The following is a 22,000-nucleotide window of genomic DNA, read 5'->3' as shown; positions in this document are numbered from 1 at the left end:
CTATTCTGGCTTGATCATGAGGTAACTAGGAAATTTAGCATCCAGCAATTTGAGGAGGGAAGGTGGAGGATGCCTCCATTCCAGTTAATGCAGGTAAGGGGAGAATACAGGAATTACAGGAGTGACAGGAATTGCTGGTGCTAGTGAAAAGGTCAGCTAAACATTTGCCTAGCCCTTCTTCTAAGTCCTTTTCCCAGCCATGGCTCAAGATGCCTTGTTAACTTGTTCTTGGACTCACAAGGTATTGCTGCTTAATAATTAAGAAAATTTGATTTGATTATGGATGATGAAGCTATCCTGACTTGTATCACCAAGACATGGATCGATAAGCTGAGAGCAGATCCCTCTCAGTTGTGTACATCTGAGCAGTCTGTGCAGAACTACCACAGATTGGGCATTGCCATGGGCTATAAAGATCCCAACTGCCTCTGCACGCTTCTGAATGGATTCCAGTTCTGAGTATTTGTACCTGGTGTTCATAATTCCAATAGTGCTCCAACAACTCAATCTAACAGTCTCCTTGTCTAAACTTAGGTGGTCTTAGATTGGTGCTCAGAACTCCCCTGCACATGGACCTCAACCTGCTGAGGCTGCTATGGGGGCTGTACAGATCAAATATTTTACTTGGGTTTTCTCATTTGGACTAGGAGGGTGGTTTAATTTGATTTCCTAGTCAAAGCCACTACTTCCTGTTGAGGTTCAGGCTGATAACAGCCATCCCTCTCTGAAGGGTGGTGTACCAATGTGAACAGCCTGACCCTGAAGATCACCCAAGAAACCTCCTGAGGAGGTTTTCATTGGCAAAGCTGGTTCCACACAGAGATGAGTCTGGGATTGGACATGGTTGCTCCTAAACATCCTCTTCTACTAGTCACAGCTCAATGATTTTTCAGTGAGCTGGAAGTAATGAAACGAAAGGGTGATGAAACCGAGAAAAGGATAGCAACATAGATGGTGGAAAACTCAAAGAGTTTGATGACATATGGCTAAAACACACAATCAAGCCTACTCTGTGAGAGATGGTAGTGAAGAAACAATGCTTCAGCCATTATTGCACCTGTCCAGTGCCATTCAATAGAACTTTCCTGACTAATTTAGGATCCACTGCAATCTGGCCACCAGGAAGACATTAAGGAACCATCAAAAGCCACCTATGACATGCTTACTAAGCACTTAAAGCAGGGGTGTATAATCTGCGCTCCTCCAGATGTTGTTGGACTACAAATCACATCAGCCACAGCCAGCACAGCCAATGGTCAAGGAGGACAGATGCTGTAGTTCAACAACATCTGGAGGGCCTCAGGTTAGCCACCTTTTAAACGATAAAATTACTTGTAATCACTGTGACTTATGTCTCTGTTAACACAGTTCAGTCATCATATGTGCCCAGGTGCTGACTAAAGAGTGACTTGCCATATGTGACAGGAGTTGCCCTGTCCTCCTGGCCACTGCTCCTGTATGAGATATTTTTAAAGATACTGACTGCTATGCCATTTAATATTCAGAATTTCTATGTGGTGCACATAAAATGTTTTAAAGGCCTTACAAAGAATAAAAACAATTAAAATTTATCACAGGAACGGAATTTGGGGGAAGAGTACTTCCAGAAGGCAAGTCAACCAGTCAGCCAGCTGCTGCTTTTCTAGACAGCCAGAATCTGCTTAGACACAACGATATAACTGTGCTATAGGAACTATGACTTTAAAATTTGTGCTTGCTTTCCCATCCTCCCACTTATTCTTTTTTTCTCATGTGTCATCTCTTTTTAAATTGTGACTCTGAGGGCAGGAGCCAACTCAGTACTGATTTTTGAAAGCTGCTCGTAGAGCCTTTTTGGCTAAATTGTGGGGTATAACTGTCTTAAATAAGTAAATAATTGTTCCTCCATTGCCCCTCACTGCTCATTAGCCTCAAGTAGGGCTTTAACCCTCAGGGCCCAAGAGGTAATGAGCGCCTCTTCATGATAAGTGGCAATCATGAGGCTGCTCCTGGAAAAAAAAATACTAAATTCTTTATAGTATTAGGAAAAAATCTCTTTAAGGAACAGAATATGTTTTCTTCTTGAATGATGCACTTAAAGTTCTCATCAAACCACTAAAAAGTGCTAAAGAACAATGGTATAAGTTGGTTTTCCAGTGCACTGGTTGTCTCCAGTTGCCTCAAACATGATTGAGATTCTATTCCCAAACAAGGAATATGATACCTTGCTATGGCAGGCATAAAAGCTGCCAAAGAAAGAAAAGGATTATTTTGTAAATTGAAATAATGTGGAAGTGGAACTGCAATTCATATAGAGAAATCCCTCCTCACTACAACCCCACTATGCACTGCTAACAAGTACTGTAACAGGAAAGCAGAATTGCCTGCACTTACAGCATCACCCAGCTTCTTTTCAGTGTTGGCATATGATTACGGTATTTAAAGAGTACCTCCTGCTCCCAGTGTTACATGTAATGAAAGCACCTCACTTCCATGCAACTAGGACAATGTACCAGGAGGCATACAGACTATATCCTGCACCCTGTAATTAGTCTTTTGATTCTACCATAATACAGTATTTAATATTCTCCCATCGAGCCCTTAAAAAGTTTTAACTTGACATTACAGTGGTACCTCAGTTCAAGAACAGTCCTGTTTACAAACGATTCGGTTTATGAACTCCGCAAAACCGGAAGTAGTGTCTTGGTTTGCAAACTTTACCTCGGTCTAAGAATGGAATCTGAACCATGGAAGGGCACCGGCGGTGGCAGGCCTCCTTAGGGAAAGCGTGCCTCGGTTTAAGAATGGTTTCAGTTTTAGAATGGACTTCCGAAACAGATTAAGTTCGTAAACCAAGGTACCACTATACTTGTATTGCTTTTGCAAGTGAGCAAGCCTTCAATACAGGTTAGCATTCTAACTTTACAGAAAGAAAACCAAACAAAAATAAAGAGCACATGGCATACTACTGTGCTTCACCAATACTCAATTACAAATGTTAAGCTTAAAAACAAGTTAAGAAAGGAACCTAGCATTGAGGGAATCCACAGTACAAAGCAAATCTGCAACACAGAACAGCAGAACTTGCCTTATATGGAATCAAACAACTGGTATATCTAGCTTGTTCTCCAGGTATATCTAGCAGCTGTTCTCCAGGGTTTCATACAATAGTCATAGGAAGATAGGAAGACCACTGGTCCATCTTACAATGGCTGTAGGTCTCCAGGGCTTCAGGCAGAAGTGTTTCCCAGTCCTACATAAAGATGCTGAAGACTGAAGCTGGGACCTTCTGTGGAGATGCTCTACACCAAGCTACAGCTCTTTGTCAAACTCTTGTTTGTTTAGGAACTGCAGCATCACATGCAACAATGACTGTATATGTGGCAAAGAGTAAGGTACCAGAGCCAAAGCAGCAGCTTTAAACTCAAGCAGCAACTCCTTGGACTCAGCTATAGTAAATTCCACACAAGATACTGGCTGGACATACTTCATTTGGAAGTATTGCACCATGTGCAGAATAGGAGGCTGAGAGATAAATAGGACAAAAAGGAATCTTACAAGAAGCTTGCACAAAAAATTGAGGTTGCTTCAGTGACCTCTGCAGAGATAATACCGTCTGTCCAGTACTGGTTGCAGAAGAGAAGGTAGCCCTTCTACATCATCACAAAATACAGGCATTTAAAATAAAAACACATTAACCTCTCTGGTTTATACCTTAAGATAATGGTTCCCATACCCCTTCTCATCACTTGAAAATTCCTGAGGGTCTTGGCAGACCACTTTATGATTTTTCTGCCTGTGGTACCGGTAGCAATACACTGTGCTAGATGCTGTATAATTTTTAATTGCATTTTGATTGGGGTTTTTTTTATTTCTTATATTCTTTTCTTATATTGCACCTTATTGTATTACATTCTGAATTCAAATTGCAATAAAATACAATTAAAAGACAATTAAAAATCAATGCAAATATTTAACGCAGACATACTACGAACCACCTGAATGAAGCTCACTGACCACTGGTTGGCCACAGACCAGTTTAGGAACTCCTGCTTTGAATGCATTGATCCTGAACAGCAATATAGAAGCCACTTAAATAAATAAAATCACTGAACTATAGCAAGATATACAGACCTTGTCTCTTTAACTGTATTCATTTTATTCCATCTCTGGACTTGGTTATGTGTCTCGAAAATGATTTATAATGGTGCACATTTTTCCTGCATGGTGTTTCTTTTTAAAGCAACAAAATATATTTAGCTTTATAATGGCTTGCTGCAGGTATAGACATTCCTGTGCTTCTGCAAGGACATAAATAAACTGGAGTTCCAAATATTAAATAATAATACGAAAAATTACATGGAGCATGATTATTGCAACTCGTGTGAATACTAAAACCGTTCACGTGAAAAGGAACTGCCCCCTTTTCCAGAGAGAAAGGTGACGGGTAGATAGGAAACCGGCCCTATAATGGAAATGTGCTTCTCTAAAAACTCATGGCAACTGTGACCTGACTCTCGCCTACTTTGTGCTGCATGCCCACATGCCTGCCCCAAAATACTTTGGCGGCGGCACAACAGAGTTGGCATGACTTTTTTTCACTGCAGGAAAAGGAGCATTAAATTCAAGCCGTCCCTCCAGCCTACAGAAACTCGCTCTGCCCAGGGGTCGCCTTCTCTACGGGGTGGGGCCGGGGCCTTCAGCAACCTCTTAAACTCCTGCCCCTTTTTTATTTTATCTCCCCGATGCCACAGCCCCCTCGGCTAGGCTGACCCACTAACACACCTCCCATCCAACATGGCCGCCCCACCAAACGCACCGAAACACAGCCGACCGAGTTGTCACTTGGCCCCACCCCCTCCCTGGTCGCATTGGCCCGCCTAATTCCAAGCCGCGCTGCCATTGGGCTGGTTCCCCGTCAGTCTCTCTGCCCAGTGGCCTCCCCAAGCTAGAATGAGGCGACATGTAAACAAATCACTTTCTGGAGGTTCCGAAGCGAGCGGGACTCCGCCGGCCCACGCCCTCCGTCCTCCCCAAGCCAAGGGCGGGGAAGGGATCCAGGGGGAGGAGGGGGAGGAAGCCCCCCAAACACCTGACTCGCAAGGGCAGCGACATTCTTTAGCCACAAGATCACTTACGAAAGTCATAAGGAGTGGGTGGAAGAGAAGGCAGCTGTGACCTGCCTTTGGGGGTGTGGTGGAAAAGAGGAGCAGCGGAGAGCAAGAACGAGAGGGGGATCCGAACAGACTGCATGTCCCCCTGAATGAAAGGGGTGCCGGCAAGCCTCGGGTTCCGGCCCCTCCCCTTTTGGGGCCAAACTCACTTGTCACTTTCCCAAAGTCCTATCATTCCAACGAAACCGAGGATTTCTCTCGCACCTCACAGAGACGCAGAGTATCACGAGACTGAACTGACCGATTTTCATCCTTTTCTGCCAACGCCTCTTTTGCATAAGACAACAAATACAACATTTCTTTCTGGGACTCCGCACCGTTTACTTGGTTTCCACGTTCTACTCTCTTGGCTGGACCGTGGCAAAGACAAGAGGACTCAAGCAATGTCCCGAGAGGTTTCACTTCCCCACCCCTCATGCAGTCTAAGCAGGCAATAAAATGGGAACACGTGTAGCATTTAGGTGTAACACGATTTGAAGCAGAAGGATTCTGGAAGTTTTTGTCTCCTAATCTTGACGGCTATTTAGTAATAGTTCATCATTAACGATTTTTCCTTCGTTCCTTTTGCAACAACGACTTCTGGCAACACATTCATCCTTAAAGGATTCAGCTTTTCTGGGAGACAAAAGATGTGAACCGACACAACTGCACAACTCAAAATCTTAGCTCCTTTGGTTTTGGATACCTACCCCAGGCTGAGAGGAAACGTGTGGACGACTGCGAAAACGAGGCAAACAGCTCCTTATCATCCTCCACCTTGTCAGAAACATATCAAGCCACCTTTTGAAACAACCAGGTTGAACTACGTCTCTCAAGATGGAAATAGGGCAGAAGGTAAGCACTGGATTATTCTAACTACCATTACAGAAGTCCACAGTATCACCACACCTACCATCAGCTACCTCCTACATCTTACAAGGAAAAGGAAACTTACAAAATCAAAAGCTTCCCCAAACTCCCCCTTCCCCACGCCTCTCCCTCCCATGCTCCTCTGCAGTCCTAGGAGAAGGCAAAGCCTCCCAGCGAGACAACCAAGCAAGTACACGCCCCTTTCTTCCATATCCTTTCCCATGTAGGGGCGAGAGGCCAAAAGAAACCAGAACTGCTTTCGCTGCAGGAATCCTGCACAATCGCTGCTAGGATTAAGGGGGCGCTCTGGGGGCGCGCAGCCCCTTGCCCTCCTTCCTTGAGTAAAGACCACACACACCAAGCCTAATCCTCCAGCCAGCAGTTGCTCCCGCAGCTGCCTCCACGCCCCCTTTCCGAAGCAAAAGCTGCGGCAGAAGAAACAGCAACTTTAGATCTCTCCTCCCGACACGATCGCTCTTTTCCCCCACAGCCTCCCCAGCAGAGGACTCTCGCCTCCCGGGGGCAACAGCAAGACAAACTCCCCGCACCCCCCAAAAAAAAGGGGTGCACGGCAACCCCGCCTCTCTCCTCCTGCCTCCCACCAGCCCGGGGAACTGCTGGGACTTTCAGCGCCGCTTCTCTGCCCTCCTTTCGCGCTGGGGCATTACGGCCACCGCTACACCCCCTTCAAGCTCCTGCCCCCCACCCTCCGCCTCGGGGGCTCCAGCCTTTTCCGCCTCACCCTTCGGCCCCTTACCTGGCGCCCCGTCCCAGCGGGGTAATGGGGGGTGTCTCAGTGGGGGCCCCCACTTCTGCTGAGGCTCCAGCCCTGGCCCGGCCCCTCCATGCCGCTCTGGGGTTTGTTTTGTTTATGTCCCTTCCTGACGGGTTCCCGGAAATCGCGTGACTCGCCCCCATCACGTGGGCTTTTTATTTTAAAAAAAAAAACCACCGGGGGAGGGGAAAGAGAAAAGCAAAGCCAGGAGAAGGCAGAAAGTGAGAAAGCCAAGGCCACCAATCAGACAGCGAGGAGCCGAGAGCCAATCAGCGGCCGCAGAAACTGTTTTCCCTTCTCACGTGACCGCTTCAAGTGAGAAGGGCGGGGGAGGATAGAAGGAAGAGAACGTTCTGTTCTCAGCTCGGAGTGGCGGCGGCGAGCCCGAGAGGCACGGCGGTGGCAGCTGCTAGTTTCGAGCCGCACGGGGAGCTCGCAGGAGAAAGGAGGAAGAGGGATCAAACTCTGCATTCGGCCGAGCACTTGCTATGGCAGGGATAGGTTACCTGTGGTCCTCCAGGTATTTATGGACTACAGTTCCCATCATCACTGGCTGACTGGGACTGGTGGAAACCATCGTCTGCAGGCCACAATATACAGCGACAATTTATAGAAAATAGATTCAAGGGATTTTTTTTGTTCTAAAAGGTACACAACTGAAGATACTGCAGAGCAAAAATGAGCATTCCTCCCCAGTGCTTAACTTTGCAAGTGCTTCTAGTGTCATGATGATGCTCCTCACAGGAAGGCATTAAGAGCTGTGCTTCTGTGGAAATCGCCACCAGGCTTTGGGTTTGGTGCTTCTTTCTCATTGCTTGCTCTTTTGCAAACACAACTCTGTAAGGTGAGTTGTAACATTGTGCCAGTGGATGCAACACGACTTTCCCTTCCTCCACTGCCTCCTGGCCCCTGCGGTTCCCTATACCCTCCAAAACAGATTTATGGGGGCTGTAGGGAAGGGAGGTTGGCGGTTCAAATCCCTGCGATGGGGTGAGCTCCCATTGCTCGGTCCCTGCTCCTGCCAACCGAGCTGTTCGAAAGCACGTCAAAGAGCAAGTAGATAAATAGGTACCGCTCCGGCAGGAAGGTAAACGGCGTTTCCGTGCGCTGCTCTGGTTCGCCAGAAAGCAGCTTAGTCATGCTGGCCACATGACCCAGAAGGTGTACGCCGGCACCCTCAGACAGTAAAGTGAGATGAGCGCCGCAACCCCAGAGTCGTCTGCGACTGGACCTAACCATCAGGGACCCCTTTACCTTTAGGGAAAGAAAAATGCCCCTTTGTGTACATGGTAGTCTGTTGCACAAGCAGGATGCCACAACTGGATGTCACTCAAAGTGGCAAAGGTTTATTAGCTCCCTTTCCCTGTTTTCCAGAGCTAACTGTGGCTATGTGTCCACTGCAAGGATTTGAGCTTGTTACCAAACCATACCTCACCGCTTAGTAATCTCACATTCAGTCATCCGTATAACTTTCCTACAGTGCTATTTTTGAAGAGGACCTTACAGCAGTCTAATAACTCATTTACATATGGATTACTTGCTGACTTGTGCACAAACAAGCCTTCCTAATTCCAAACACCCCCAGCTAGGACATTCCCATCATTGTCAGCTCAAGCAACATTCTGCAATGAGTTTCTTTAAACATTCAGCTGCCAGCCATGAGCATGCATGTGTTCAGAATTCCGTTCACAAGCACATTCAAAAGCACAGCCACTCCCAAGTATTATTCCCACAATACGACATTTGCATGATCACTTTAGAAGTTTGCCATGCACAAAACGTCACAAAAGGTGCTTTGTAACCATATATGCTTCTAAGCAAACCAGATGATGAAGCAAATTATATGCGGGTTACCCAGTCACTTCATTATTTCATAAACATTTGTAAATTCTATCCTGAACTTAATATGGCTTAAGGAACAATTACACTATTTGTACTGCAGTTCCATTCAAACACTATGAAAGTATCCAAGTTCCCATAGTGGGTATTTCTCACAGCATACACACTTCATGAAGGGTGGGGCAAAACTTGAGTGAAGCAACTGAACTGTTCCATACAGGCATGCAACCAATCATTAAGTCCCTAACTTTTCAGATGTTATAAAAGTGCTGAATATGCTTATGCAAGAACAACGTGTTCTAAAGAAAGCCAGAAGACCACATTAAGAAGAAAAGAATTTTATTTCAGATTTGAGGAACACAATCATATTTCTTAAAGTTATCAGACACAGCATTCAGACTGTGCTTGTAAACTGGATCAGTAGACAGTCTAGTATAAAAATTGGTAAGGCAAATAAATGCTCAGAGGCAATTATCAATTCCATCTAGCCGCTGTCAGTGCAGAGAAGAAGGATGGAATATTATTTATAATACTTGAAATTCAAGCACAACATTGTACTGAGTAGAAATATAGGTATCTATTAGGCACTTGCATAGGTGAAAAAACAACAAGATTAGGCAAACATTTCTTGTAATAGAACAAACAGTAAGGCATTGAGCAGACGTGGTCGGATTCAAAGTACGTTAGAAGGCATCTGGATCAACAGGGCTTTACATAAAGAAAATCTCTTCATATCCTGCAAAGCAAAAAAGCAGTTTAGTTTCTTTCAGTGGCATTTTTAATTCAGCTATTAGTTAAATTCTTGCAGGGAGGTGTTAATATACTAAGCATCACCGTTGCTGCAAAGAAAATTTTACACTAATAGCTGAAGATCCATTTGGATCTTGAAAGGCTTACTTTCCAGACTCTACTCACTAAAACGTGAACAAATTGTGCTAAATGCAGTAATAAGTCAATACAAACTGTCAGCTAGAGTCCACTGGTATTAGCAGTATCAGAAAAAATTAAGAGCAGAAACCAAGTACCTAGTGCCAGAATATCATCTTTGAGCAACAAGGCTAAATTTTGCCCCCACCTCCAAGTTAATTCCAATTCCTTAGTTACTGATATACCACCAATTTAATTTTCAAGTCAAGTTGTTACTTGGCAGGATACACTGCACTATAACAAGCAGATACAGCCAGGTTCACTGCTGTGTTGCACGAGGCCTTTCTTTGTAAAATACAAGACTACTGCCAGCTTGTATGAGTTGCTAAAAAAAGGGGAACCAGGCTCCCTATGCTCACTGCAGCCTGTCACTATCCCAATTCATTACAACCCTGATCTGAAAACACTAGAGCTTTGTTTCAAGGAAGCTTAACTGCAGACAATTAAAGCATAACATCAGCCACCAGTTGTCCTCTGCTATTCAGCTTTTTCAAACAGAGGAAATTATAGTTATTAAGGTGAATCAGAGCTGCAAGATAAAACAGCAGGTAGAACCCTTTTGAACTATTGAGTTTCACCATTACAGAATCCACATTCCTGAAGTTGCTTCCTGCTGTAATTGTTCGCATGGCAAACTTCTTGGTGCATTGAGAGACGAAGACTTACTAAAACAACCCACAGCCCTGTCAGGCCTTAGCCAACATTGCAACAGCAATGTTCAACCACTGAACTAAAGCAGAGAGAATAGTATACCCCCCCTTATATAACACATTCCTCATACAGGAGGTTTGGAGGCACAGCTATTTTGTTCAATATTAAATAAGTAGACAGAATAAACACTAGATAATTGATTAGTGCCCCTTAGAGCAAAAGCTCTTTTTGACTTTAGGAAAAGTAAGGCAATAGGCAGGAAGAAAAGGGAGCCAGTGCCGTTTGTTTGCTTGCATAGGAACAATTGCTTCTCACTCCCATGCAAGCAGACAATTCTTTTATTTTTGAACAAAAACTGAAGGGCACCATGTTGGCTACTCCACCTTAAAGACCATCATATTTGTTGAGGCATAAGCTCTTATGGACCACTGTCCACTTCATCAGATTCAGAGGTCCACCATACTTTATGCCATAACGAAATGCTATAAGCCTTTCCCTTCTTTTGCTGCAAGAGACTAACAAAGCTCTGTTTCTAGAAACCCATAAACAGAAACTGGAATTTGCATTTCTGTAGCTCTGCAACAGACACGGAATATGGCATGGAGAAAAAACTTGCAGCATGAGCCAAAACCATGGAAGTCCAAGTTTTTATTAAAGAGAAAATGGCAATAGAGAAAGAATGGAAATTGTGCTGGGAGTTGAAGTACCAATTCCACTGGTTATATAAACATTTGTACTAAATAATCCAGTACACTGCAATCATTGAGATAGGGGTCAAAGGGGCACTAGCATTTATAACAATCACACATGAAATTATGACAAGATCAACAAGTTCTATTGCTGCAATCTCTGCAACAAAGCAAGCTGGTTTCTTCTTGAGAGATAACTATCCTCAACTCATTAAAATGCCATAGCTTTTTCTGCATGTTGTGCGATAAAATATAATAATAATAATAATAATAATAATAATAATAATAATTTATTATTTGTACCCTGCCCATCTGGATGGGTTTAAAAGAAAATGCTCACTGTAACCCTTACAGGGTTGTTGTGAAGATAAAATGGGAGAAGGTGAATCATGTCTACCAACTTGAACTCCTTGGAGGAAAAGTGGGATATAAATGTAATAAATAATTTAAAAAGTGACAATATTTACCCAGTCCACAAACTGCAGTAGAAGAGCACATCGGTTAAGGCCAGTGGTACCTTAGATATGTAATTACTTCACTTTTTAACTGTGGTCCAAAGAGAGGGTTCAGCTGAGCCAGGATTGCAATCAGCCAGCTGCAAGACAAGAGCAGACTATTAACAGAATGACTAAAATTTATCAGGATACCCAAGGAAGAGATAGAATGGTAACAGTTACTTAAAACTAGTGTCCAAACAAAACGTTACCAAAATTAAACTTTGAAAATAAGAGATAGCCATAAAAGTTTGAGCAACTGCCCATAAATCAAAGTGTACTGCCCTACTTCATTTCAAGTAATTCTCATGTTTTAACTAGGCAGCTTCTCTTCCATTTTCACTGTTTAAAGAAGTGTTCTAACTCATGCCATCACCCAGGAAGTTCAATATGTATCAGCATGATTTCTATCAGCCTTCCCCAACCTAGGGCTCCTCCATATGTTTTGCAACTCCCCTCAGCCCCAGCCTGCATGGCCAATGGTCAGGAACGATGAGAACTGTAATAAAGACAACAAATGGAGGAAGGCTGATCTACATACGAATTATGATTTCAAGTCTGGTAGTGCTCACACTTATGCAACCAGAACCACACTACCCATGTATAAGTGGGAGGTATCAGCAAATTAGAGGTACCCCTGAAGATTATTTCTATACCACCCCTTCATAAAATATTGTGGTAGTGTACAGTGACCACCTCTTTGTCTAAATAGGCAATTTCCAGGATCACTCTGAGAAGTTATTTTTTTTTAATTTCCCCAGTGATGGAACAGAAAGCCAGTCATAGAAATCAAAGGAGACATCCAAGTTTTCTATGTAGCTGGGGCTGTGCACCAGAGTGTTGATTATACCTTGAGGAAGAAAAAACAGTCCAATGAGGAGAGCTTTGTGGGCAAAGAATGCTGACTGACTGTTGGGGGAGACAAGACAGAAAGCCAGGGGGAGGGATGGGATAGAGTGGAAAGACTTGAACCTTAAACAAGCTCTCTACATTTTGATGCCGGGACCTACTGGTTCCCTCTAGTTCTCATGTTCAGAGGTGAGTGCTGTTGTTTATGTAGCCAAAGGCACCTTCCACACATAAAAAGGGCATATGAGCAGGCCTGGAGAAACCAGAAGGTTTGCAACCTGGTAAAACAACCTAATAAGAACAGAGCATGCTGAACACAGAATGCTGAATGACAAGAGGCAATTGGAAAACTGGATGTGAGGAGTAATGGAATTAAGTATGGAGAAGGGCACGACTGACTGAACATGAACACTCCAAAGGGTAACATTTTGTTGCAGGTCTGACTGGTTTCTTCCAATATTAAAGGGCAACCTAAAAATACAGTCACTCGGCAGCCCTATTTGTCAGACCCATCATTTCTCTTGCTCTAATTGTAGTTTCACAGGGTTGGTGTGTCTTGTTTAGACATTGACATTGCTAGTGGACATACATTAGGTGCAGGAGACAAGCGTCAGGGGATTTTTGCATCAATGTTATACTTAAAAAAGCTTAAGTCTTCTACCCATGTATCTTTTATGACAACCTAACACAGAATGTCTTTTAAGAGTTTGTGAAGCTACTAGCAATGGCTATAGAACAAAACGCATGCTTCTCAGAGTAGTGACCATATTAGCGAAGCAGGAGGACTCAATGCCCCAGTAGGACACAATACATTTTGTAGCACGGAAAACACTTAGAAAACTGCAACACATTTATTTCTGGGTTACATATTTGGTATGTTAACAACGGCAAATAAGAAAGGGCTTAAGAATCTCTTTAATTTGTACAACGTTACTGTGTAGCTAAATGTTCAGTGCACAAAACATTTTGTGAACACACAGGCACATCTAACTGCTAATTCTAGAATGCTATAGAAGGAGGAGGAAGAGCAAAGCGGCTTTGTAATGTGAGCTGCTACAGATGCAGAGTGCTTAGGCAGTCATGGAAAATTCCACACAAACCTGGATGCTTCAACCAGAGAATGAAATGCAGGTCAGCTGGGAGAGGGAAGGAAAAGCCATAGACAGAGACAAGCAATACAGGATTAATCCTATTCAGAGTTCATTGATCAAATTTCAGTACTGCTCTTAATTTTACAGATTAAACAGCCACAGCAAAATGAACGCACACTTTCAACACTGATTACCAATAGGACTCCTGGCAAAATCTAGCATTTTCATCATGAATTGCTACAGATATAGGATGACATCCTCTTTGATCCCAGTAGTTTCCCTTGAAATCATGTAATCATAGAATTGTAGAGTTGGAAGGGATCCTGAGGACTATCTAGTCTAACCCTCTGCAATGCAGGAATAATGCAGCTGTCCTATACAGGGTTTAAACCTGCAACCTTGGCATTATGAGCACCACACTCTAACCAACTGAGCTATCCGACCATTATTCTACAGATATGATTATTCATGTTTGGAGTCCCAACTGACATATTTGTGACCAGAAGGAAGCTTAACCCATATCAAATAGTCACGTAGCAGTGTGTATATCATACACTGTCTCTTTCTTTTATATAACCAGCATACATCTTTGCTTGTTTGCTTACTGTTTGCTCTGCTTAGAGTGTGCTATAGGTCAGCACTTTTCATACTGTGTCCCAGAGAACCCATGGGGTTCTTCAGAAGCAATCAACAAAGGGCAGAAGATTTTCTGAAAGGCAGCTTCTCTGCTGTTACCAATCTTCCTTCACAATGTACAGCCACAAACAGTTATGAAGGCATTCTATGGGACGTGCTCAGTTCTCAAGGGGTAACAGCAAAGACCAAAAAGCACGGCCAGTTAGTTTCCTGCTCCAATGGAGTGTGGAACATATTCTCAGTTACACACGAGGTTCTGTGACAGGCATGTCAATGTGAAAAGGGTTCTCTGAACGTAGACATTTTGAAAACAGAAAGAACACATACGCTCCTATAGGTTTATCAGGATGCCATAGGTTGAAATAAACTCCCCTTGTGGTGCCTGTTATTTGGCCTTTTCAAATGATAATCAGATTTATTTTTGATAAGTTATTACAAAGGGTTGTATCCAATGCTAGTCTTACTCAGAGTGGACCAACTGAAGTTAATAGGCATGACTAACTTAGGTTCATTAATTTGAATGAGTCCACTCTGAGTACGACTTAGTTCGACACAACCCAAATTGCCCCAAATTTTGAAAATCAGAAAATAAGGTACTATAACAGTAGAAAACAAACACATAACAGGGCAATCTGTACAGCTACTATATGTAATCTATCATGTTACCAAGAGGCAAGCTATCCTTTTTCCAGATTAATCATGGAGCTCCCACAAACCTTAGCCACAGCTTCTTTCCTGGTGGAGGTTAAGACACTCCCCAGCATGCAAGTTAGTCGTGCCTAAACCAAAAATGGATGTTTTGTGCAGCAAGCATAGGGCAGTTTCGGGCCACAGTAGTACTGATTCCTGCAGATTTCAGGTAAGCCCATTACAATATTTTCCATTGGTATCCTCACCATTATCTAGTACAGTAGTAGTTAACATATGGCTCTCCAGATGTTGCTGGACTCCAGCTCTCATCAGCCCCAACAGGCTGTCAGGGACAATGGGAGTTGTAGTCCAACCACATCCAAAGGGGATACAGATTTTGCATCCCATTTCTAGTACAGTGGTACCTCATGTTAAGTACTTAATTCGTTCTGGAGGTCCGTTCTTAACCTGAAACTGTTCTTAACCTGAAGCACCACTTTAGCTAATGGGGCCTCCCGCTGCTGCCGTGCTGACGGAGCACGATCTCTGTTCTCATCCTGAAGCAAAGTTCTGAACCCGAGGTACTATTTCTGGGTTAGCGGAGTCTGTAATCTGAAGCGTCTGTAACCTGAAGTGTATGTAACCCGAGGTACTACTGTATACATGATGAAAGCAAACAAGTTACAAGTGCACTCTGAATACAGAATTCACCTACCCAGAGCTGTGCTACTAGGTACAAGGTGAATGCCGTTTCATTTTCAAAAGCAACCTTGCCGGAAAATTACTCAAGACAGAAATTACAAGGCAGCCTTAATGATCAGCACCCAGATTCAGACTTTGTTTTATCTTGGATGGGTGGAGGTCCCAAGAACTGACGAATGAGAGAACCACAAAGTTGTGCTCTTTGCCAAGACTGCCATAAAACATTTTGCCCATCAATACATATGAAGGATATGTAATGAAAAAAACTATTACAACAGTAGCAACGAAGACATATGCAAAATGCATATGCTACATTAGTAACATCTCAGTGTTGCCAAAAGCACTGCCATTCACAATTACCATTGATTTTGGATGCCACGCTTCCCACCTGTTCCAAAATAGTAGAAATATTTAAATCATGGGGGAAGTGGAGATTTTATTATGAAATAGTAGCCACACATAATTATTTGGGGGAGAAAATCAGTTAACATAATTGCATTCTAAATCTCCCTTGAAAATAAGGATTAGCATTTGGTGTTAACCTACAGAATAGATGTGCAGAAGCTGAGCTGAAATACATAGCTAAAGAGGTGAAGGAGAAGATGTACTGCTCTTGCTTGGCAAGCAGAGGAAGAACCACTGAACTTCCACTGTTAGGCAGGGCCAGCTTATCTGGCTCTACAGCTTAGGAATTCTGCACCATACATACTGATGTCACCTTCACCAGTTCTGATTTTTCACAAGGACAAGGGAGGCCCAAGTCAAAAGGAAGCCTAGATATCAACAGAAGCTTTATGTATGGAGCTTCCCTTCCTTCTACTCTATTGAGAAGACACCTTCCTGCATCATTGCATGCTGTAATTTTTAGATTTACAGAAGATAATTAAAACGGTTGACCAGGGCCCATTTATGTCCTCGCCCTACACTCCTTATTGAATCAAAACATATAATGACTGATACAGGGTTTGTTTGAGCAGTGCAGTACTATTTTAAAAATAAGAAGAAGTTATGTTTGGAATGTCAGATGACAAGATCCATTTGTTGTACTGCCATTCACATATGTAGCCCATGGTGGCTACTGAAGGTGGTTATAACAGCATTTAATCTAGTTTAGGTTCCAAGGAGGAGGAAGATAGAGCTAGTCATTGTTTCCTTGAAATTGTAAAAAAACTCTGTGGACTTGGTGGTCAAGTGAATAAGCTACATTTTAGTATGTTATGTCACGATGTTGATTTTGACATTATGAGAAGCTGTATCTAATTTTGAGAAGTAGTTAAATAACTTTACACTTGTTATTATACAGCCTATGACGTTTATGTGTTTTTTCAATTATATTTGCGCAGTATAGGCATTCTAGTGGTTTTGATTTTTATTCCTTGAAAGTGTATGCAACATGGTCACCTCTCAGCAAGCAGCAGTGCTTATTCATAAATGGGGCTCTGTGAAAATGCAAACTAAGCCCAAAGCCACTCCCATGGAAGTCCAGTTGTAATCATGTCCCACACTGCAAGATGCTATTTTCTCACTTGTTGTTGTGAATGCGGACACTGTTTATCAAAGCCTATGATAAATTTGTACCAAGCCATGGAAGTGCAAGTGGACTGCAATGGGCAGCCCTTGTATGTTTTCACAACTGTGGAAAATTACCCTGAAGCTATATATGAGCACCAAGCTGTTCCCACCACATACATAGTGGTATTGATTTAGCTGGTATCAGATTCATAAAGAAAACACATGGATGGGTGGGGGAGAAAAAGATATAAAAAAGGAGTTCGCTCAAAAGGATCTCTGTGTTCTTCCCTTGACTCCTTATCTCCATCCCATCTCGTTTTTTCCTCAAACATCTTACTTTTCACCTTAATCCTATAAAGTTTTTTTTTAAAAAAAGAAAAAACTAGTTCCACAGAGCTACAGGTACTATATTTCTAGCTTTGTAGACCTGGATTCTTTTTTGTTGTTGTTGTTGTTGTAAAGATGAACCCTATTTACACAAAGGGAGTATTGCAAAAAGCCCTGTGCACCATGACACTTAGGCCCTGCCTGCAGTTCTAAAGCAATGTACAGTGGTACCTTGGTTTACGACCTTAATCCGCTCAATCGTAAACTGAAACCAGTCGTAAACCGAATTGCACTTTCCCCAGTGAGACCTCCTGCCGCCAGTGCCCTTCCACCATTCGGATTCCGGTCATAGACGGAGGTAAAGTTCACAAACCAGGACACTCTTTCCGGGTTTGCGGAGTTCGTAAACCGAAAAATTCATAAACTGGACTGGCCGTAAACCGAGGTACCACTGTATTGGAAACTAGTTTGTTAAGGGCGCAGGGAGCTGTTAGGAGACCTCTAGTCACCTCAGAGCTACATTCCTCAGAGTGGTACAACACTACCTTCTCGGCAGTGGCACCTGCCCTGTGGAATGCCCTCCCATCAGATGTCAAGGAAATAAACAACTATCTGACTTTTGGAAGACATATGAAGGCAGCCCTGTTTAGGGAAGTTTTTAATGTTTCATGTTTTATCATGTTTTTAATATTCTGTTGGAAGCCAACCAGAGTGGCTGGGGAAACCCAGCAAGATGGGTGGGGTATATATCCTGTAATAGGCCAGGAGGCAAGCTCTACTACAGTTCTACAAGCTCTACTGCAGTCTACTATAGTGTCATGGCTGCTGCCAAAGCCACCCGGCAAACCAGATCACAACAAGTTAACAAGCAGAAGGAGAGGTTCTCCTATGTGGAATCACTGCTGCTTGAGGCCCAGGTGGTAGGAGGAGCTGAGGAGGGGGAGGGCAAAGCAACAGCCTTGCTGTGGTGGCTTAGGCCCCAGCAAACGCCTCACTATATTGGGTGCTGACACCAGGTCTATGTGTTTATCCACCTTTTTCCTGGTTTAGTAGCAACCCCTTCTTCCTTCTTTCCCAGACAACATACCACCATGACAACTGCTTTTTTAGAACTCTTTATGGCTGAATGTCCATGCAGAAAGTATTCTCAAAGTCATGTATTTGGCAGGATGTTTAACGATAGTGAGGAATTTTGGGATAAAACAGCTTTTTGATCTACCTGCTTAGCAAAAAAGAAAAAACGTCCATGCCTGTAAATGACTAACCTTAAATTGTCAGAACTTTTTACTGCCTACATGCCTTTATATTTGTGCTTTGAATAAAAGCAAAGGAAAAACAAAGACATCCTGGTGTGATGCATTTTTAAGTTAGCCAGGTCACAGCTTCACATCCATGAGTCTTTGGGTTTGTTGAACCATAAACAAGCAGGATGTACTTGCACAAAACTTGCTTGCCCTAGCACTAAACCAAACACAAACAGGCCTATACCCCAGGGTAGTCTAGCTAAAGCAAGGCAGTTCTCGATGGAAGCATGCTGACTGTAAACTCTGCAAGATGATCAATCTAGACTTTGTGTAAGCAAAAGCAGAGGCAAATTCTTCAGATTAAACTAGCACTACACAATGGTATTCTAGCTGACTACCTTCCTGTTAGTACAGAAGATCAGTTTACTCCCATGTGGATAAGCTGCATTGTTGAACTAGGAGCCTGTTAGCTGGTAAAACTAGGCTGAAAATTTTGTTATACTTTACTATTTTAGCAATACTCTGAAAAGTCATTTTAAAGCAGAAATACAGGAAGCAGAAATGGTTTTAACACATTTCCTAGAAAAGGAGGAAGCACATCTATTAAATATTAAACAGCACAGAAATCAGAAGGGTGATAGACTTCAATTTCTGCATCCCAAAAGACTCATGTACAGTCAACTTCATTATAGAAAACTTAATGTTCCCATCATTTATGACACCCTGATTAAGAACTAACAATTGATTTACATCAGAGAACTATATAAAGTTCTTTATCCTACATAGTATGTTCATATTTTTGCAAATCAGCCAATCACATCAGACACCCAGCCAGGTTACTAAAATAAAAAAGGCATTGTAGTTTTGTGTTATCAAAGATACGGCTACATCTGGACTGAAAGGAGAAAAATGGATACTTACAAGAGGTAGCAGCAGACAGCACATGTCACCAACATTGTATTAATAACACTGTAGAAAGAGGGGGAAGAAAGAAATGGTTGACAAAATGGAAGCAATATTTACAGACTTTCTTTGGACAAAAGAAAAGAAACACAGCTGAGTAGTTTCTCAATTTTTAACACATGCAGACTGAGAATGATTCAATGTAAATCTATTGCAATAAGGATAACAATACTTGAACATTCTAAGGTGCTTCATACATACCAAGATTATTTTCGTATCAGGAATCCTTACAACCACCATGTCAGGTAGGTCGGGACTCTCCCTACACTGGGGGGACTGAGAGACAGTAGATTGCTAGGTGCCATCTAGTAAGTTCAAGGTAATACCTGAACTAGTGATTGCTAGGTTCACAACTCAAGTCTCTTGGTCATTACAGTACTTGCAGTAAATTAAAGCTACCCCACAGCTGTAGTTTCAGATAACACATATAATTGTTTAGAATCAGTTCTCAAGGTTCTGCTTACTCCATGATCCCAGTTGTGAAATTCAGTATCATGTAAGATTAATGAGCACCATAAGAAACTCAGGTTTATTTTTTCCCCCTTCCTATTTTAAGCAACACATTTCGAACCTATATAACTGAATGATTGTTTTAAATGCATTGTGTATCCTGCCCTGAGATCAATGCATATAAGGCAGGCCATAAATATTTTAATAAATATGATCCTAAAGCACCATCTATCAAAATATTTGCATCCAAGTCTGTTGTTCTGTCCTCAACCCACCAGTGCTAGATTCTGGCCCACCAAGGATTTAGAGCACCCTGTTTGCAAAGTAAGAGGCTGTTAGTACCAATGCCAGTACCAGAGAAGTAGGTGTTCATCTTCAAATCAGGACAGGAGATGAAACCTTTGCATGAATAAATATAAATTCAAAATAGATATCACAAGTTGGATGCTTGGATACTACTGCCTAGGCCTCTTGCCTAGGTAGCGAACATGGGATGTGTATTAAAAGGGAACACTTTTTACTCTGGTGTATCTAACCAACACCTTAAAAGCATAAAATGCAGCACTGAGCTGAGCTGCACTTAGTTCTGCTCACATTTCATTATATGGTTGAATCACTAATTCAAGACAAAGAGAATGCAGTGAAAAAATCATTTCAAGCATGTTAAGTATGTGGGGAGGAAATCCCCCTGCCTCAATAAATGTAAAGCTGGGAACATTGAGTGGAAAAGTGCTTTCAGAAATGCAGGCCACACAATTAATTTTTCTTGTTTAGAAGGGAAAACGTTGACAATCTCTAGCTATGGAAGCTAATTTCAATCTTAGCATCAATCATGGCTTATGCCAGAAACACAAACACAGTTCAGGCCCACTTCTTAAACCCGACTCATAATGCAACTTACTATCAAGACACCTACTGCTAATTGTGTGTTATTGTGCTGCTCTCTCTTATGTCTAACTGCCTCCCTGCCCCATATGCTACCATTCACTGCTTTGCAGCTTTTTGCTGAAAAACTATCTATACATTTCAAAGAAATAAACTAGTACTGTTGCTGGTAATCCTAGCTGGACATTTAGCACCAGTAATGGAAATGTAGAAAAAGAAAATCCTCAATGGCACTGGAAGAGGAAGTTATCAGAGAGGAAAATGTGGTTCAATAGGAAAATCTTATTTCAAATCACAAAGAAAACCTCCAGGTTGAACAACCAGAATGCAGTTAGGAATTCAGCAGTTTGGTTAATGGATTAATTACAAACGGAACTAGCTTATCCACCTCATAGTCATCGAATTAGGGGAAAGAGTTACACACAGCAGAGGGAAAAAATAACTGCGACATGGTTGTGAAAATGACTGTGACATCTGACCCCTCTTTTGCAAAGCAGCTATTCCCAGAATATCTCAAACAATATTCCGTTTCAAGAGATGACGCAAAACAGTGCATTTGACTCGGGGGCTGCTCCATTTGAAACAGGTTAACTTAGCAAGGGATGGATACTAAAACAAAAGGGGGTCGACGCTGGGAAATCCCAAGGGAACTCCAGCCGCTTCGCAGGTGTAGCTACTTCTGAACTGACACCTGCCACTCACAAAGTGCCAGTGCCGCACAGAAGCTCCTAGAAAGGCTGGCAGGGTCGAGGCTGCTACGGGAAGCGGGGTGGAGGTGGGAGAGAAAAGAAAATAAAAAGGAAGAGGAAGAGGAGGCACAAGGGAGTAAGAAAGGAAGGCCGCAACTGGAGTTGCGCGACGGCAGTTGCTCACTGCGCCGCATTCTCCGAGAACGTTGAACAACAGGCCGTGGAAAAATGCGAACTGCGAAAAAACCGCTTTAGTTTCCCTCCCAGGCCAGGAAAACGGCTATTAGGCAGACGGAGGCGGAGGTGTAGCCAGACCACTGCGAGCTTCCACGGCCGGCCGGTTGGGGCAGCCAGGCCTCCTGGAAAAGGGCCGCCCGCCACCGGTCTCCCTTGCCGAGAACGTCCCGTCCCCCCGTCCCCCGAAGCCTCCGGGCACTTACCCCCGGTTAGGCCCCTTAGGCACAAACCACGGCACGACGCCGCCGACCACCGCCCAGAACACGCTCATGACGGTGATGGGCACCGCGAGGCCGCCGTACGCCATGGCCGGGTTCTCGCTCGCTCCCTCCCTCCGCCGACTACGGAGCTCCGGCCTCCGCCGCCGCCTCCACTATGGCCGATTTCTACGCCACCTCGCAAGTCACG

At 43.2% G+C, this 22,000-nt stretch overlaps 2 protein-coding genes and 1 long non-coding RNA gene across 4 annotated transcripts in view; 1 reads left to right on the top strand and 2 right to left on the bottom strand.

Annotated features, from left to right (window-relative positions):
- Window positions 1–7,261, bottom strand: part of CREBRF (CREB3 regulatory factor) — a 22,937-nt gene extending 15,676 nt beyond the window's left edge. Inside the window, exon 1 of one of the 2 annotated variants that reach the window (XM_079964825.1) lies at window positions 6,760–7,261. The gene's annotated coding sequence lies outside the window, so the exon portion shown is untranslated. Of the gene's footprint in view, window positions 1–5,842; window positions 5,970–6,759 lie in introns of those variants that run through there. The other variant, XM_079964826.1, reaches the window with a different exon arrangement.
- On the top strand, window positions 5,849–11,142 carry LOC307209650. The gene is made up of 2 exons (XR_013835695.1): window positions 5,849–5,987; window positions 10,769–11,142. It is a non-coding gene; the product is annotated as an uncharacterized lncRNA (long non-coding RNA).
- Window positions 8,939–22,000, bottom strand: ATP6V0E1 (ATPase H+ transporting V0 subunit e1). Its single transcript, XM_079964920.1, has 4 exons — window positions 21,796–22,000; window positions 19,290–19,337; window positions 11,351–11,478; window positions 8,939–9,352 (listed from the first exon to the last, which is right to left on the bottom strand). Exons 1-3 carry the CDS (start codon window positions 21,897–21,899, stop codon window positions 11,385–11,387), a joined length of 246 nt encoding a protein of 81 aa, XP_079821046.1. The 5' UTR covers window positions 21,900–22,000; the 3' UTR covers window positions 8,939–9,352; window positions 11,351–11,384.

Source organism: Podarcis cretensis (assembly GCF_951804945.1).
Source record: "Podarcis cretensis genome assembly, chromosome: 2".
Classification (NCBI taxonomy): Eukaryota; Metazoa; Chordata; class Lepidosauria; order Squamata; family Lacertidae; genus Podarcis; species Podarcis cretensis.
The sequence above is the reverse complement of the archived record's forward strand: the minus strand, read 5'-3'. Positions and strand labels throughout refer to the sequence as shown.

Excerpts from the sequence above, each read along its gene's own strand:
- ATP6V0E1 (XM_079964920.1), bottom strand. The coding sequence starts at position 21,899 with ATGGCGTACGGCGGCCTCGCGGTGCCCATCACCGTCATGAGCGTGTTC. Across the intron at positions 19,338-21,795 it reads CCTAAGGGGCCTAACCGGGG|TGTTATTAATACAATGTTGG; the intron begins GTAAGTGCCCGG and ends CTCTTTCTACAG. Across the intron at positions 11,479-19,289 it reads GCTGTCTGCTGCTACCTCTT|CTGGCTGATTGCAATCCTGG; the intron begins GTAAGTATCCAT and ends CTTGTCTTGCAG.